General features: G+C 38.5%; 1 protein-coding gene across 7 annotated transcripts in view; it reads right to left on the bottom strand.

The window, feature by feature from the left end:
- Nucleotides 1-19,713, bottom strand: part of LOC131406372 (protocadherin alpha-C2) — a 162,156-nt gene that overhangs the window by 69,873 nt on the left and 72,570 nt on the right. Inside the window, exon 1 of one of the 7 annotated variants that reach the window (XM_058542290.1) lies at nucleotides 6,277-8,945. The exons of the other annotated variants lie outside the window; for them this stretch is intronic. Within the exon in view, the coding sequence (XP_058398273.1) occupies nucleotides 6,277-8,709 (2,433 nt within the window). The 5' untranslated portion in view covers nucleotides 8,710-8,945. Of the gene's footprint in view, nucleotides 1-6,276; nucleotides 8,946-19,713 lie in introns of those variants that run through there. 7 annotated transcript variants of the gene reach the window in all.

Here is a 19,713-nt window from a genome sequence, read left to right as displayed (position 1 = left end):
TAACCAAGAAAGTTCCACTACTAACTACATATCCAATAGAGACACAAACATATGTGGACCAAAAGAAAAATGTTCATGGCAGAATTGTTCATAATAGCAAAAACAAACTTGAAAAAATGTCCTTCAACAGAAAAATGGATAAATAAATTGTGGCATAGTTATACAATGCAATACACAGCAATTTAATAAATGGATTATTGCTATACACAGCATGCTAGATAATCTCACATGTATAATATTGAGCGAAATTAGCCAGACACAATAGTATAATCATACCATATGATTCTTATTTTTATGATGTTGGAACTCATGATAATGGTTATAGTTCAGAAGGTAGTAATGATGCGGGGGCTGAGGGGGTTTTAGGGTGCTGGTAATGCTCTACTTTCTTACCTCTGTGGTGATTACATGATTTTGTTGGCTTTGGATTATTCAACAAGCTGTACACTTATGATATATGAACTTTCATGTATGTTATACATCAATTAAAATTTTTCAAAATAAGAGTTGTGTGAAGCAGCTGATACCATGCTTAGTGGAAATTTTTCAGCTTTAAATTCATACATTATAAACAACAAAATCTGAAAATCAATAAGCTAAGCAAGAAGCTAGAAAACAAATAGAAAATTAAATACAAAGAAAATATGAGCAAGGAAATGAAGCTAAGAGCAGAAATTAATAAAATAGAAAGCAAATATGCAAGAAAGAGAATCCCAAAAGCCAAAAGTTAACCCCTGAAAAGGCTAATATAATAAACTACTTCCAAGTCTAATCAGGAAAAGTGAGAGGTGGCAATAAGTAACATCAGGATTGAAGAGAGAGACATCACTACAGATCCTGCAGACATTAAAAAGATCACAACAGGGCATTATAAACAACTTTATGCCAAAATATTTGAAAGTTTAGATGAAATTAACATTTCTGGAAAAATAGAATTTACAGAAATGAAACAAGAAGAAAAATATAAATATTTCTATTACTAATAAAGAAATTTGATTTCATGATTTAAAACTTTCCCACAAAGAAAACTTAAGGCACAGAGAGCATCACTAGTGAATTCTACTAAATATTTAAGAAAGAAATATCACCAATTGTAACAAACATGTCCAGAGAACAGAAAAAAAGAAGAGAGAGAAAAAACTTCTAATTTGTTTAATAGGGCCAGCATAACCTTGATACCAAACACTTACAAGAAAGGAAAATGACAAGCCAATCTCAAGTGACAAGTATAGATGAATAGAACCCACTATTAAGATGTCTTAATTGGTTGTTTTTATTTTGTATGAACATCATTTTGAGTTTAAACAAAACAGCTGTAATTTTTGCTTAAAGATTCTAAAGAATAACCATAATGTGCCTGAATTCAGAGAGTACATTTTTGAGGATATGTCACTAGATCTCTGCTATGAAAATAGTATAGATGTACATGGCAACTAGCTGGCGCTAGGAACAGCCAAGAATTTGGGATGGGACAGAAAGGTTTTTTCTCTTTCTCTGCAGCAGAGGACAATATGTGATTATATATTCATTTCTAGATTCCAAGACAAGTTTCGGATAAATATATAATGACCAAGTGTTTATAGCTTGAGGAGGAAATTATTATCCTAATTCTTTCTTTTTCATAAATGCAGTATAAAAGAGACATGTAATTCATTTATATCTTGAACCATTCTCATTCCGTCAATTAAAACTGAGAACAAGGTGAGTAACCACCTTAATCATTTAGTTTTGTTTTTTAAGAATAATCCTTACTTTTTTTAATTAGTGTTTTTGTTTTCTTCAGGTAAATACCCGGAAGTGGAATTGCTGGATCATATCGTAGTTCTACTTTTGATTTTTTGGGAACCTCCATACTATTTTCCATAGTGGCTGCACCAATTTACATTCCCACCAACAGTGCACCAGGGTTTCCTTTTTTCCACATCCTCGGCAACACTTATCTGTTGTCTTTTTGGTTCATTAAGCATTATTTACAATAGCCAAGATATGGAAGCAATCTAAGAAGTGTCCATCGATAGATGAATGGATAAAGAAGACGTGATAAATATATATATATATATATATATATATATATATATATATATATATATATATATATATACACATACACACAGACACACATACACAATGGAATATTACTCAGCCATAAAAAAACAATGAAATCTTGCCATTTGTGACAACATGGATGAACCTAGAAGGTATTATGCTAAGTGAAATAAATCCGACAAAGACAAATACTGTATGATTTCACTTATATGTGGAATCTGAAAAACAAAACAATGAACAAACAAAATAAAACAGAAACAGACTCCTAGATACAGAAAACAAACTGGTGGTTACCAGAGGGGAGGGGATTGGTTGGTGGTGAGAGAATAGGTGAAGGGGATCCACCTAACTATAACTATAAACTCCTAGTTATAAAATAAATAAGTCATGCGGATGTAATATACAGCATAGGAAATATAGTCAATAATATTGTAATAACTGTGTGTGGAGACAGATGGTTACTAAACTTATTGTGGTGATCATTTCATAACGTATATAAATGTCAAATCACTATATTGTACATCTGAAACTACCATAATATTGCATGTCAACTATACTTCAATAAAAAAATAAAACTATAAAAAAAGACTAATTCTTACCAACAAATTTCTTACTTTCCATAGTACTCTAGTCAGAATCCTAGACTGTAATCCATATTCATCTGACATTCTGCCAAATGTTAATTATTTCCGATACTCATATTACATGCATCTGAGCAATTTAAAAATCTTTTAGCAATTTAGTCCACCTATATTCCAATCCAGCCAACTGTATTCAGTCTCTGGAATAATATTGTTTCCCTTTAACTGCAAATATTGAAGGCAACAAAAATCAATAAATCATTAACATTGTCAGATATGTTGTTAAAACTGTCCCACTCATACATTTGCCAGACATTGCTTTTCCCTTCTGTCCACTCAAATTATGATGCTCTTTTTCTTTCCTTTTTACTAATTTGAGGTTTCCCAATTAAACAACAAATACTATTGTACCGTCTGCATGTTTTTTTAATCTGAATACGTTTCATATGCCATGCAAGCTTCCTTAGTTACAGCACTCTAATGTTTTTCAAAGTGTGGTTATCAGCTTCAAAGCCAAAATAAATATAAGGAAACATGTAATTAACCTCCAAGAAAGTCTACTTATGGAATATATATTAACAAATAAAAACACCTAGAATGCCAAAAAACATTCTACCACTCTATCAACAAATGACACTGCAAAGGAAAAATAACCTATACACTATATATCCTGGCAAAAAAGAAACTGCTTTAATTCCAGAAGAACAATATAATAATGTAACATTGGTATGTTCAAACTATAATTTTCATGTGGAATATTTAATAAAGTCAGTTGTATGCTGTCGTGCATTTTTGCTACATGCAATCAATTTTAAATGGTAAGTAGAAATTTACATCTCAGAGGTATCATCTTAGATACTAATCTAAAAAAATTAAATTGCCCATCAGGAATCTTAACAGAAAAAACTGACATGAGACACAGGTTGTCTACTTGTTGCGCAGTGGATCAATTTTGTTTATATTTGTTAAATGTTATCAATAAGAGAGATATAGAAAAAAATGTCCCCCTGAATTTCTTGAACTAATAGATTTCAGTATTGTAAACTATGTTAATATACACTGTAAACTAAAATAAGACAGAAGAGCTTAGAATCTGAACAAAATATAAACACATATGCATCAACATGATTTGCTATGACAGGCACACAGTTAAAATCATTATGAAATTGCAGGCTTTTCAAAGGATATTTGTTTTATAAAACCAAGCAAAAAATATTTTATTTCTAGAATTCTGTAGTGGTTATTAATGCATTCAATGAACACTATGACAAGCATTCTTTTCTAAAGAATCAAGATTGGATCAATATACAATTGCATAGGAAAAAGTAAATAATAAATGCCTGTGTGAATTACAAATACTCCAGCTTTATAGAAGGTATTTTATCCATGTTTTTAGACATCATACTTTCTTTATATATAAGGAAATATCTACCCCCCCCCAAAATTATTAGCAGACAATGGACTACCTAAAAAGTGAAATATCAACAATGATGGAAACATTGCTCAACTGGATGAACGGGATGGTACAATATTTGTGCATGTATGAACAGTATATCTGTCACTTTATCACTCATATAAGTTAAAAAATTTGGTGGCAGAGGACATTTTTCTCTGTTATTAGCTGTATTTTTCCTTTTAAATAGCTACTGTTCCTTCTAACTTCCAGATCCACTGATCTTCCTATCACTTACTTATATTTCCTCTCTAGTCTAGTCAAAATGTGTTTCTCAAACAAGTCCTGATTCCCATACTTCATAGATATTACTGTTATTCTCATCTCTCTCTGTTACAGAAAGCAATGAAACAAAAGAAATAAATGGTGAATTTTCTTGATAGGAAGAGAGTTTATAATTAAGTGTTTTGATACCTGAAATCTTAAAATTTTGTGCACCGATTTTCTCCCCTAAAATTAACTGCATTTTAATTTGCATTTACTGAAAATTTTACAATGCAGTAATGTACATCTCTACTAATCACTTTGTCATCTACAGGAACTGCACTCATATTTAGCCCCAGAATACAGCATTGAGGTTTTTCATGCTAGATCTAATGCCAAAAAATCCTTCTATGTTGTTTCATTACTATACATCATGAGGAAGAAAATAGCCATTGAAATAATTAAAATGTTAACAATATATACACAATGTAATGTAGAAAAGTAAGTTAAAGTTTTTCCCTCTATGTTGACCAGTGTTACCATCCAATTCATAAGTTCATAAATTTATTTATTCATTCATTCAGCAAGCATTTACTAATCATATCTTATATATTGGATTCTATTATACCATGTGAGAATATTAAGCATGCAAAATTATAATGGATGTAAATCCATTTTATATGCAAGGAGAATAACTTATAATCTCCTTCTCCCCTTACTACTTGGAATAATAAAACAAGAAATCTTCCATTCCCTTCCCTAATTTCTGTATAACTCCTTCCCTTATATCCATGATCTCTATGAGAAGTCAAAAAGTAATATTGTAAAATTGCTGGAAAATGTTGTCCTCACTCCGTTCAAAAAGTTTTGAAATGCCAAGGGCCACTATGGATAATTGAAGTATTTGAATAATTTAACTTTTATAAGATACATTACTCTAAATATGGTATTTACTTATTTCTAAGTATATTGGCTTCTAAAATCATAAGAAAATTAAATCCAAGATGAATGGACTTGGAATGGTAAGTGTACCTTCGAACACACAAATGTTTCTGACATAATAATTGCTCATCTTTCTTTGTGAAATATATCAACAAAAACACAAAATAAAATGTTGTCAAGTCCTATACCCAATAGCATTATCTTGTTTCTATCAGTTCAAATAGGTGTTCTGAGACATGCTTATAATTCTATGTACTTATAAATACCACGTGGAGCTATTAGCTATGTTTTGGAGTGTCATTCTCAAAAAAGACTACTTTACCAAAACGGTATTCATGTAAAGTATAGCCTACAGAACATGCTGCATTTTATTAAACAGTATATCATTCAAGACGCAATTCAAATGCCATCTCTACCACAAAGCCTTCTCTGATTCCCTCCTCCTCCCTGCCCAGATGTTCTCTCATATTCTCTCTCTCCCTTCTTTGAACATCCATGGCAATTTATTTTTTAGGTTATCATCATTTTTAATCATGTATTGCAATGATTTGAGTAAATGTCTCATCTTCCATCACCTTAAACTTGTATTATACAAAGATTCTTACATATTTTTCATTCCCACTTTAGATATCAGAATGCCTTAAACACATCTGTAGCTCAAAATATTTTTTTGAATGAAGGGATATTTGCTTTAAGTAATTCCTTAAAGAAAATCCTAAAAGGAATTATTTAAAGACATCCCAGGTCATTTATTACCTGTACCAGAAACTTCAGCACTTTATTATTTTTAATTTTAGACCTTTATGCTATATTACTTTTATCGTTCTTTAATAGGTTTGAATTTCTTACTCTTATTTCTCAAAAATAAACAAGCTCTCTGAGGCCAAGGACACTCTTCTAATACTCCCAGAATTCTTAGCACGGGGTGCTAAGCAAGTGTGTTCAATTCAATGGATTAAATGTTGCCAAAGGCTCTCTAAGAAACATTTCAGAGCATAGCTAGCAGCCATTTCCTGATCAAGATAATCAAATCCCATAAAATTTGCTTACCATGGCATTGACATTTGGGTGATCTCCTTTCCTATTTCGAATCTGAATACAGGATATTGGCAAATTCAGTCCTACCCCAGCCGCCACATTTCTCAGGTCAGCAGTACTGTATTCACCACGCAACAGTAAACTGTTATTATCAGAACCAAGTCCCAGAGAGGCCCGACAGAGATAGGTCTGAGAAAGTCTCTCAACTGTAGTGACATCTATTGTGGCTGATGTCATGCAAGGATTTGAAGCCATCTTCCTTCCACACCTCAGCTCCTCTGGAGAGCTACAGCAGCTCTGAGAGCAACAACCTGGGCTCTGGCTCAACTTAATAAACACAAAGAAAAGTAAGCACCCCAGAAACAAAAAGGAAATACAGGCCAGGGCAATTACTAAATATAAGTTCTGGGCTGAAAGATGCCCTCCTGTTTCCCAGGCATCTTCAAAGTCTGGGAAGACCTGAGGGACAGAGTTGCTCAACAGCACACCCAGTGTGACAGAGGAGGAAAGTGGTGGGTCTCCATGGTCCCGAACCACCACCACCACCCTCTGTTTAATTCCATCAGTGGGAAGAACTAAGCGAGCAGTACGGAGCTCTCCCATATTGGCTGAAATTCTGAAAAGGCTCGAGTCAGAAGCCTGAGAGATGTGGTAGGAAAGCCAGGCACTGGAGCCACTGTCTGCATCCTCTGCTACCACTTTTGTGACCCAGTGTCCAGTTCTGGCAGAGCGGGGCACAATTTCCACTGGAACAGAGCCATTTCTGGGCAAAGGAAACAAGATGACTGGAGCATTGTCATTCCTATCTACCACAAACAAGCTCACGGTCACTGCTGCACTTCTGGGAGGAATGCCACCATCCCTGGCTTCCACTTGGAAGCGAAACCCCCTGAGCCGCTCAAAGTCAAAGGAAATTTTGGCGGTGATAGTCCCACTGGATGATTCTACCGCCACCAAGCTAGAGGCTGTCTGCTCTTCAGAGATAATATCCAACAGCTCATAGACGACAAGGCCATTCTTCCCCAGGTCCGGGTCCTGGGCAAACACATGGCCTAGAGAGGCTCCAGGGCCATTGTTTTCAGCCACAAAAAATTCCTGTTGTGTCTGAGGAAAGCTTGGTGTATTGTCGTTCACATCAGCAACTGACACAGTCAGTGTCTTGCGGGTGCTAAGTGGTGGTGAGCCACCATCTGAGGCAGTGATCAGGACCTGGTATTCGCTGACCTGCTCGCGGTCCAGTGGTCCATCCGTCAGCAGGCTGTAGTAATTGTCAAAGGAAGCCTTCAGCTTAAAAGGGCCTCCACTGGACACGCTACAAACGACCGTCCCATTGGGACCGAGGTCCTCATCCCTTACACTAAGGAGGGCAATCACTGTGCCAGGGGCAGCATCCTCGGACAATGGACTGGAAAGAGTCATGAGGTTCACCTCGGGGGCATGATCGTTCACATCAGTCACTTCCACCAGCAATTTGGCGATGCTAGCTAGACCAAAGGCGCCTTCATCCCTCGCCTCGATGTATGCCTCCAACACCGTTTCAGGCGGACCTAGTGAAGCAGCTATTCGCACCTCCCCACTTCTCGGGTGCACGTGAAAGTAGTGTTGGAGCTTTGCTCCTGTGCTATTGCTTAAGGAGTACCGGATTTCCCCATTGGAGCCTTCATCCGGGTCCGAGGCCCGAACTCGGAATAACACAGTCCCATTGGGTGCAGTCTCTGGCACCTTGGTGCAGTATACTGTGCGTTCAAACACAGGCGCATTGTCGTTTGTGTCCACCACGACGATGGTGACTTGTGCTTCTCCGGAGCGCGCGGGCTGCCCGCCGTCCCGAGCGGTGAGCACCAGCCGGTGGGTGGCGCGCTGCTCGCGATCCAGCGCTTTCTCCAAAACCAACACCGGGTATTCGCTGCCGTCGACCCGCGACCCCATGTCCAGGCGAAAGTGCTGGCTGGAGCTCAGGCTGTAGCTTAGCACCCCGTTGCTTCCCTCGTCGGCATCTTGGGCATTAGGGAGAGCAAAGCGGGCTCTGGGCATCAGGAACTCGGGGACGTGCAGCTGCACGTCGCCGGCAGGGAAGAGAGGTGAGTTGTCGTTGGTGTCCAGGACGTGAACGCGCAACTTGTGCAGCTCCAGCGGGTCCTCGAGCACCAGCTCATAGGTCAAGACGCAGGTAGCTTTGGTCTCGCACAGCCGTTCGCGGTCCGCCGGCTCTCGGACCACCAAACTACCGCTGGCTAGATCCACCCCGAAGTAGGGCTCGCCGTGGCTGGAAAGAAAGCGAAAGTTCCGCAAGGATAGGGCGGCCGCTGACAGCTTCAAGTCCGCGGCAACATTGCCTACGGCTACGCCCCGCTGGGTCTCCTCCAACACTGAGTATTCGAGCTGTCCGGCAGCAGAGCCGCAGGAGACCCACAAACATAGAACTGCCACCCTCCAGCCCACCATCCTCCCTCTCGGCGTCCTCGCTCCACCCGCGGTGACCCGGGACCATGCTCCGGACTCCCGGAGAGCACGAGCCGTGGTAAAGAGCAAGGGCCGGCCAGCCGCCGCTGCAGGCGAGAGGTGCCGAGACCGCCGACGTTTCTCCTCCTGAATACCAGAATTGCCCGGGGCTGGCGGGCTGGGAGCTAGGCTTGCTAGCCTGGAAGCTCGGCAGCCGTCTGGGAAAGCAGAGCCGGCCCGGTGCGGAGGAGCGCAGCGCCGCCTAGGGGTGCGGAGACGAGGTAAACGGCCGGGCTTGGCGTAGCGCCGTCTCCACTCCCTGCCGGCTGGGCTCTCGCCGGGAGCCCTGGCAGCGGGTGCCGGGCGGGGCAAGGAAGACACCCCGAGAAACTAACACATCTTGCCTTAAACGGCGTTTCCTAGCACAACGCCCTGAGACCTCCCCGGTCTTAACCTCCACAACTTCTGCCTGAAGACTGCTTGTAACGGGGGCTGAGCGCGGCTGGGCTTCTCTCGCCAATTACACGAGAGCGGAGCGTCGAGCTCCGGACGCTCGAACCCACCGACCCCTACGGTGCCAGCGGAAGAGCGCCAGAACCCCCCGAGGAACCGCGGGGCGGAGGCGGCGAGAGGCAGAACCGTGACAGTGAACCACCACGCCTTCGAGGCTTAAGGAAACAGGAGCCCCCAAAGCAAGTGCTGTGGTGCATTCCGTGCTGGATTCTCTGCCTCTCCCCTGCGGGTTAAAGTCTCTCCTGCACCTTCTTATGTCCCAGGAGCCATCAAGATTTCAATAGAGGCGACCAGCGAGGGGCAAACTGGGGAACAGCATCCTCCTCAAGCTTCCTCAGGACTCTCGCTTTTCGAGGCACCAAAGTGGGCGGGCGCAAGGCTTAAGGTTCTACGTTCCGCTTTCTGCGGGTCCGCAGTTTCTCTTTCCCCAGGAGGCCCTACCGGGAGTGCTTTGTAGGCGGCCCTTGACGCTCCGGGTGAGAGGGGAGGTCAGGAACCATTCAACATCAAGCACCACAAACTCAGAAAGATTTGACAAGTCATTCTCAAACAGGACGTGCGAAGAAGTGGAGGGGAGAGAAAGTACTGAGATGCTCTTCAGACTATGACCAGCAAACTAGTCTGTAAATTTACTCTGTAAATATTTAGAAAACAGCAATGAAGCAGGGTAAGAACAGGCTAGATCCCCATACTTTCTCCAACTTCGTTTTTAGGCAAATTTTCTGCACAGAAATCAGGACAGTGGTCAGTTCTATGAAAAACATCTCTGAGCTGCAAGAAATATCTCCAAATTCCCGCCTAGCACCCTACAATCGGTTCCTTTCCCTGAGAGGAAGGCGAGCTGAAAAAGAGACTAACTTAAATGATTGTTAAACACTGAAGTCCCCACTCAAATCTTTCTTATAATACAGTTGCAGTGTCCAAAGCCCAAAGAACCAAACTTTGAAAGGCAAAGGCTGAATACAGATCAAGAATTGAAGCTCCCATGGCACTAATTTTCTGGTCAGAAAACTGCCTACAAGTAGTGATAATTATTGAAGCTGAGCACTGGCTACATGGGGGTTAATTACACAATTCTCTCACCTGTAGTGTGTGTTTGACTATTTCTATAAAAACTTTTTAAAGGCTGATTAAAATGGAGGGGGATGAGGCAGCTCCAGCATTCTGTTTTTGTTTTTGTTTTGTCTTTATTATGAAATTTTTCTTGTACATTATTGTTTGTCAGTCACCGTATTAAACAGCATTCTGGTTTTAAAACAAAAAGGGAGATTGGTAACTTCAGTGTGCCCCAAAGAACCAATCACCTCCTCAGAACATCACAAACCCATCCCATATATTTTCCAGAGAAATAGAAAGGGTAGGCTGCAACATGAGGCAATGTAAGTAGTAAATGCCCTGACTAATTTGTCTTTCTGAATAAAGAAACCAAATGATCATTGACACCAAGTCTTAGATAAAATCAAAGCAGGAAACATGTCAGCCCATTGAAGCGTTAGGTAGAGTCATAAGTATAGCTATCATTTGGTATCCTCATTAGAATATGAAATAACCTATAAAAATTAAACTTATTCTTCACCAAATTTCAGAACCAAAACTATCTACTTCAGTGCCAGAGATTAGGATTTGCATTTCCTCCTTTTAATTTAATGCTGCTAACCAAACTAACTGCTTTTGGGCTGAAAGGTTATACTTTTCATTTTTCCATTAGCTGCAGATGAAATACACCTGGATAGACGTACTCAACTTTTGGAAAGCTCCTGACTTTTAGACCTGCAATCAAGCTTCCAATTATACTGGGTTTAGGAATCCTGAGCTGCATCTAGGAGGACAGTATATGTGGATGTGAATTAGGAAGTGGGAAGAAGGAAAAACTCATACTGAGAATCAGCTTGGAAAATCTTGAAAAAAAGCTCTTCCCCCTTCACACACTTCTCAGACTTGAGCTTCCCTTTATTTCTCATTTCTCTATTTAAACTGCCACCATTGTCTATTTTCAAAGGATTTAATTTGCACCAAGAAGTGGATAGCACTCACTCGTGGGATTTGTCCCACCATCTGCCTCCCTAGCTTTAGACATAACTGGGATTTGTGGGAAAGCAATATTTAGTCAAATAAACTGGGATTTGTGGGAAAGCAATATTTAGTCAAATAAACTGGGATTTGTGGGAAAGCAATATTTAGTCAAATAAACTGGGATTTGTGGGAAAGCAATATTTAGGAGATATTTGGAAATCCCAAAGGGGAAGAAGTCTCAAGAGTTCTTTCTTTTGTATAGATGACTAGGGGAACATTAAAATTGTGAATTAACAAAACTTCTCTTTCTCAGAACCTTTCCTTTCTAAGATTTCATTTTGCCATTTTATGGCATTTTCCATAGTTTCTCCTAATGCAGACATTTTCAAGCTTTCAATTAGGTGCAAGTACAACTTTAAGTGGACTCGCTGCAAAAGCACAATCCTGATTTCTGCTTGGGTCCTACAACCAAGACTATTATTATAAAGCTCTCCCACCAAACTTGGCTTTAAGCTGTAAAATCAAAAGATTTCTAGCCATAATGCATAAGCTCCTAATAGAAATCTTGAAGCCAAACAAGAGAATGGTAAATCTGATACCCACCAAAGAGTTTGTCAGCAAAAGGATATTGTACTTTAAACAAGACGTTCTTAGTGCTTAAGATTATTCCCTGGGAGTATATTATGTACTTATGGAAACTAAATCAAAAGACAGGACATCACAATCACATTAAGAAAATTTTCATCCTGTAAGATAGCTTAATGAAGTGTCCAAATCAAGTCTAATAGAGTGGGAGTTCTTTGAGGGTAGAGATCTGCACCATTCAATTTTGTTTCTTGAGTATTTAGCTAAGCTCTGGGCATGTAAATTAAGTGGCTAAAGCACTCTCAATACACAACATCCTCTTATGTCATACCTTTTTTGTTTAACTCCAAACCTTTACTAGTAACACATTACTACAGCATTTCTTTCTCAAGTTTCTGTTACCAAGGAACTTATTTTTCTCTGTGACATAATACCATATAAAGTGTCTTGGATCTTTGTTCATGAATCTTCACTCTAACTCTATGTTGTGTTTACTTACTACTTTTTATAATTGTGTACTAATTTTCCAAAAATTAATTTTTTATAAAAATATTTTTCTATTTCACCTTCAAAGTGTAGCCCTCAGAACTTAAATTCATACTCCAGGTTGGTCAAATCAACTCCTTTCATTCTAAATACTACATATCAAGTAACGCCTAAAATTGCATCTGGTTCTGTAACAGCCAATCAATTACTTTTTTCATGATGGATTGAAAACTAAAATTCACGACTATTTTTTTCTAGATGCTATTAAGCCACAGATCAAAAAGTCCTAGACTTTTATACTTACTTTTTTTTTTACTCAAATTTGCTGAATGTCATTATGCTAAGAGCTAGCCTATGTGGTTCAATCACATAATATATTTTATCTACATTCAAATTTCACATTCCTACATATTTGGTAAGCAGTCACACTAGATCTTCCCCAAGCTGCAGATGAAAATTTTCATCATGTGACTGAAAATGAAGGTTTGCAACCATTACCAACCACTCTCCTTGACATCACTTTATTAGATAGTGCCTAACCTGAGACAAAAATCTGATGAAGATACTATCAACATTCTGCAAAAAAGACTATACACAAATCTCACATTATATTATAGTTTCAAAAAATGCTAAACAAAATATTACCAGACCATTATTATGACAGATGTTTAAAAGAAATTTGATAAAAATTTGACAGAAACTTATCACAAAACAATGACCACCTTCGTTTTAAACAGTAAAACACCAGAACTATTTCCATAAAAAATCATGAGCATAACAGGACACTTCATGTCATAGTTATTATTCAGTACTGACTTGGAAAATCTAGACAACACAAGATAAGGAAATGTGTGTGTGTGTGTATGTGTGTGTTAGGAAGGAGGATCAATATATTGTTAGATAATGAATTTATAGGTAATTTAATTTTCCACTTATAAAATCCCAGAGAATTAAAGAAACAAAATAATTGGAACTAAAAAGAGTTCAATGAGGGGCCGGCTGGTGGCGTAGTGGTTAAGTTCGGCACACTTGGCTTCGGTGGCCTGGCATGGACCTATACCACTCATCAAGCCATGCTGTGGCAGCCACCCACATACAAAATAGAGGAAGATTGGCACAGATGTTAGCTCAGGGCCAATCTTCCTCAAGCAAAAAGAGTAAGATTGGCAATGGATATTACCTCACGGCCAATCTTCCTCACCAAAAATAATGATAATAGTAAAAATAAATAAAAAGAGTTAAATGAGATGATTAGCTTAAAAATAAATATAAAAAGCATAGCTATCTTACATACCTACAATAACTAGGCAAAAAGAGGCATTTCTACCAATTATTAGTAAATGAAAATGGACATTTTAATGTCTCTTCTCCAGGAAATCTACCAAAAACAACTAAAGAGGGGATGACAAAAGATAAAATTAATCTTTGATGAAACTCTATAAAACATTTGACTTCAACCATAATATATAAGAAGAGAAGTTATCAAGGGCCATGAAAATGGAACCAAGATGTGAGAGAATGCTCAAAGAGGTTCCTGCCACTGGAGACCTTGAGAAGAGCTGGTAGTTTGGAGTTTTCCAGAGTAGTGGCTTGCACAGATGCAAAACCAATGACCCCTTGTTTGGAACAAAAAGATCTAAGCACATAGCCTGAATCAGGCAGGACTCTCCTGTAACCTATTTGTCAGCACAAGATAGGAGAGAAGTTAGGATTAAATGTGATAGTGAGTAGATGCACTATTATTCCAAGAGTGAACCTAAGGATGTGGTAAAGAGAAAACTCTGGATGACAAATTGCTCTGCATCTGTCAGTTATCTTCAGTTGGAGATATGTAAAAGCTAAGGTACACACAAACCACTGTACCAAACAGAAAATAAGGAAATGTCCCTGTTCGTCCCGAGCACTGCTGGCCCCTCCATTTACATTCTTTGCCTGCAGATAGCTGGTCCTAAAGTAACTCCTCTCAAAGACAAGAACTCCTCTCAAAAAAAGAGCCAACATAGGATCTACATAAATATTACAAGAAAGAATAAGAAAATAAATATTAAAAATTACAGATGGGGCTGGCCCGGTGGCGCAAGTGGTTAAGTGCGAGTGCAGCCGCTGTGGCTGCCCAGGGTTCGCTGGTTCGATCCCGGGCGCCCACTGACACACTGCTTGTCGAGCCATGCTGTGGCGGCGTCCCATATAAAGTAGAGGAAGATGAGCACGGATGTTAGCTCAGGGCCAATCTTCCTCAGCAAAAAAAAAAAAAGGAGGATTGGCATCAGATGTTAGCTCAGGGCTGATCTTCCTCACACAAAAAAAATTACAGATAAAAATGCACACCTGAAAATTTTTACTACCAAGCAGATAAAATTTTTGGCTAGAAGTCTCTGGTCAAATATTCACAATTTTAAAGCGCCTCAGAGAATTAAGAACTCAAAACACAGGTACAGAATTTCAAGGAGAAAATAAAAAGGCCACAGAAGACCATGAAAACTGAGTTGGCACAATTCAGGAAATAAATGGAAGAGAAATATAAGATCATCACAGAAATCAACACCACATTAGAACCAGTAAAAAGGTGAACAGGCTCTGGTTGGCTCACAGTCAAGAACAAGAAGAAACGCTCGAGAAGTTTGAGAAAAATAAATGGAAAGAACAATGAATTTAAAAGAATTAAAGGGAAAAGCATAGCTCTGGAACAGAGAAAAAGGAGATCTAACACACTCCCTAATAGACGTCTTAAAGAAACCAAATACATGGAAAAGAAAAAACAAACCCAAAGACATCATTCAAGAAAAAATTTTGAGATACGAATAAACTTCAGATTTCAACTTTCAGCAATGTAAGTCTAGTTTGTCTTCAGCCAGGGGAAGTCAAGGGCAGCAGGAGTGGTTTTCCCTGTCTGTCAGAAATAAGGGGATGCATTATCTATCAAGAAGTTTTTTTCAATTAAGAGTTTACACTCTGACTTCCAGTTTCAGCTCCCACAAGTAAAGAGCTTGAAATTTGTCACTCCTGTCCTTACAACAACAAAAAAGCTGGGCAAATGACTTTTCTTGAACCCGTCGGAGAACTGAGTTTGCAGGAAAAACCTTCACCCTGAAATCTGGAGAGACAGGCAAATCCAGAGTCACAATCAAAATCTGCTTACATGGAGTAGAAGCCACTAGAGCCAGAGACTGGCAGGGAACACCTAAGTGGAAATTTTGATGAATTGCTGGAGGCTGAATTGTGGACTACCTTGAGAGGGAGAAACTCCTGGAGGCCAGAGTCTTGGGAGGCCCCCACACTTTTGTGGGCTTTACCTTCAGGAAATCCCACCAGGTTCTCACAGTGAACATCCAAGAAAGATCCCCCTGTGCCTCTGGTAGAGAGAGAGAAAGAGTAATCTTTATGAAATATGTCCAGAGCCTTCTCCTTTCTTCTCCTTAAAAAGCAATTATATGAAACAATACGCATAAATGTATCACTGGGCCCATGAGTATAGAAATGTAACAACTTTGCCAATTACTGTGCAAAGGAGGTGGATGGGAGAACAGCTGTATTGGATAAGGAAATGACACCAGATGGTAAATTGAATCCACAGGAACAAATGAACAGAACCAGAAATGGTAAATAAGAAATACTATAAATATATAATTGCTCTCCCTTTTTCTCTCAGCAACTTTATCAAACATAAAATTATATAAAGTAATAATTATAACAATGTATTGTTGGGTTTACAATATATATAGATATGTATCGGTTTTCTGAAGCTGCTGTAAACAATTACCACACACTGGGTGGCTTATGATAGTTTTTCTCACAGTTCTAGAGGGGAGAAGTCCAAACTCAAGGTGTTGGCAGGGCCGTGCTCCCTCTGGAGGCTCTAGTGGGTGGGAATTCCATTCTTGGCCTCTTCCAGCTTTTGGTGGCTATTTGCATTACTCCAATCTCTGCCTCTACGTTCACATGCCCTTCTCCTCTGTGTCTGTGTCTTTTCTTCTCTTATAAAAACACCTGTCATTGAAATTAGTGCCCACCTGGAAAATCCAGGATGAACTCATCTCAAGATCCTAAACTTAATTACATCTTCAAAGACCTTTTTTCCAAATAGGTCACATTCACAAGTCGCAGGGGTTAGGATGTAGATATATCTTTTTGGGGTCTACAGTTCAACCCACCACAAGATGTAATATGTATATTAATGATAGGACAAAAAGAGTAAAATAAAAAGAGCTATATAGGAGTAACATTTTAATGTCTCAATAGAATTGTTACTATAAATCTGAAGTAGATGCTGATAAGTTAAAACATATGTGGTAAACTCTAGAGAAGCCACTGAGAAAATAACTCAAAAATACAGATTAAAACTCATTAAAGGAATTAAGATATTATATCTGAAAATATTCACTTAATAAAAAGAAATTAGTAAAGGACTATAAAAACAAAAGAGAATTAAGACATACAGAAAACAAAAAGTAAAATGGCAGACATGATTCTAACTATATCAATAATAACATTAAATTCAAATGGATTAAATAATCCAATCAAAAGGCAGAATTATAAGACTAGATTTAAAAATAACAAGATCCAACTATATGTTGTTTACAGGAGACACCTTTAGATTCAAAGATACAAAAAGGTTGAAAGTAAAAAGATGGAAAAAGATATATTGTGCAAATAGCAACCACAAGAGAGCTGGAGTGGCTATGCAAGTATCAGATGAAAACATTACTAGGAATAAAGAGGGACATTTTAGGGTCATATACATAAAAAGGGTCAATTAGGTAGGTATAACAATTATAAGCATATATGCAGCTAACAGTAGAGCCCCAAAATACACAAAGCAAAAATTGGCAGAAGTGAAGGGAGAAATAGACAACTCAACACTAATACTTGGAGAATTTAATATCTTACTTCCAGTAATGGATAATAACTAGGCAGAAGATCAACAAGGAAATGGAAGACTGTAAAAACACTATAAACCAACTAGACCTAAAAGACATCTATAGAACACTTACCCAACAACAGCAGAATATACATTCTTCTCAAATACACATGGAATATTCTCCATGATACAGCACATGTTAAGTATCAAGGAGATTATTGTACACTGGTTATCAACCCCAAAGGACACTAAACACTTCTGTCCATGGCATCTTGGCATCACAGTGGCCAAGAAAAACACAACACAGTCAAGCTCTGGATGGAACAACACTTTACTCACATAGAGAAGAGGCAGAGCAAGAAGAGTTTCAATAGTGGGCATGAGCCCCTATAGCCAGCAGGTCTCTCCTAGAAGCTATTGCAGGGCAATTTGCCTATGTGCCTCTCTCTTGTGCCACAGTAGAAAGGCCTTGTCCCTTCCGATGGGGGACAAATGAAACAGTGGGGTTGGCCAGGTGCCACATGATGCACCTCTAAGCAGAGACAAAAGTGCATTCGTTGAGCCTGAAACAGGGAAAGATATTCCCACACAAGGTGATAAGCTTTGGCTGTGTGGGCTCTTTATCTCTTGCTAAGAAAGTATTCCAAGCCCAAGGCCCATTATTATTATTATTATCATTAATTTATTTATTTTATTGAGGTCATATTAGCTTATAACATTGTGTAATTTCAGGTGTACATTATTATATATCAGTTTCTGTATAGACTGCATCATGTTCACCACCAAAAGTCTAGTTTTAATCTGTCACTGTACATATGTGCCCCTTTACCCTTTTCACGCTCGCCCCCACTCCCTTCCCCTCTGGGAACAACTAATTTGTTGTTTTTATCCATGTGTTTGTTTATCTTCCACATATGAGTGAAATCATACGGTGTTTGCCTTCATCTGGCTTATTTTGCTTAGCGTAATACCCTCAAGGTCCATCCATGTTGTCGCAAATAGTACGATTTTGTCTTTTTTATGGCTGAGTAGTATTCCATTGTGTGTGTGTATGTGTATATATCACATCTTCTGTATCCACTCATCCATTGATGGGCACCCGGTTTGCTTCCAAGTCTTGGCTATTGTGAATAATGCTGCAATGAACATAGAGATGCATACATCTCTTTAAATTGTTGATTTCATGTTCTTTGGATAAATACCCAGTAGTAGGATAGCTGGATCATTGGATATTTCTATTTTTAATTTTTTGAGAAATCTCCATATTGTTTTCCATAGTGGCTGCACCAGTTTGCATTCCCACCAGCAGTATATGAGGGTTCCCTGTTCTTTGCATCTTCTCCAACATTTGTTATTTTTTTTCTTGTTAATTATACCCATTCTGATGGGTGTAAGGTGATATCTCATTGTAGTTTTGATTTGAATTTCCCTAATAATTAGTGATGATGAACATCTTTTCATATGCCTGTTGGCCATCTGTATACCTTCTTTGGAAAAATGTCTACTCATATCCTCTGCCCATTTTTTGATGGGGTTGTTTGTTTTGTTATTGTTGAGTTGTATGAGTTCTTTATATATTTCGGAAATTAACCCCTTGTTGGATATATGATTTGCAAATATTTCCTCCAGTTGGTGGGTTGTCTTTTCATTTTGTTCATGATTTCCTTTGCCTTGCAGAAAATTTTTAGTTTGATGCAGTCCCATTTGTTTATTTTCCTTTTGTTTCTCATGTCTGAGTAGACATGGTATTTGAAAAGATACTGCTAAGACCAATGTCAAAGAGTATACTGCCTATATTTTCTTCTAGGAGTTTTATGAATTCAGGTCTTATATTCAAGTCTTTAATCCATTTTGAGTTAATTATTGTGCATGGTGTAAGATAATGGTCTACTTTTCTTCTTTTGCACTTGGCTGTCCAGTTTTCCCAGCACTATTTATTGATGAGAGTTTCCTTTCTCCATTGTATGTTCTTGGCTCCTTTGTCAAATATTAGCTGTCCATAGATGTGTGATTTTGTTTCTGGGCTTTCAATTCTGTTCCATTGATCTGTGTGTCTGTTGTTCTGCCATTACCATGCTGTTTTTATTACAATAGCTTTGTATATATATTTTGAAGTCAGGGATTGTGATACCTCCAGCTTTGTTCTTTTTTCTCAGTATTGCTTTGGCTCTTTGGGGTCTTTTGTTGTTCCATACAAATTTTAGGATTCTTTGTTCTGTTTCTGTGAAGAATTTCATTGGGATTCTGATTGGGATTGCATTGAATCTATAGACTGCATTATGTAATATGGACATTTTAACTATGTTTATTCTTCCAGTCCATGAGCATGGAATATCTTTCCATTTCTTTATGTCTCCAATTTCTTCCAATAATGTTTTATAGCTTTCAGTGTACAGGTCTTTCACCTCCTTGGTCAAATTTATTCCTAGGTATTTTATTCTTTTTGCTGTGATTGTAAATGGGATTGTATTATTGACTTCTCTTTCTGCTAGTTCATTATTAGTGTATAGAAATGCAACTAATTTTTGTATATTGAGTTTGTACCCTGAAAA

The sequence above is a fragment of the Diceros bicornis genome, chromosome 1 (genome assembly GCF_020826845.1).
Source record: "Diceros bicornis minor isolate mBicDic1 chromosome 1, mDicBic1.mat.cur, whole genome shotgun sequence".
Lineage (NCBI taxonomy): Eukaryota > Metazoa > Chordata > Mammalia > Perissodactyla > Rhinocerotidae > Diceros > Diceros bicornis.
Note: the sequence above shows the minus strand (reverse complement) of the source record. Positions and strands in the feature narration are given on the sequence as shown.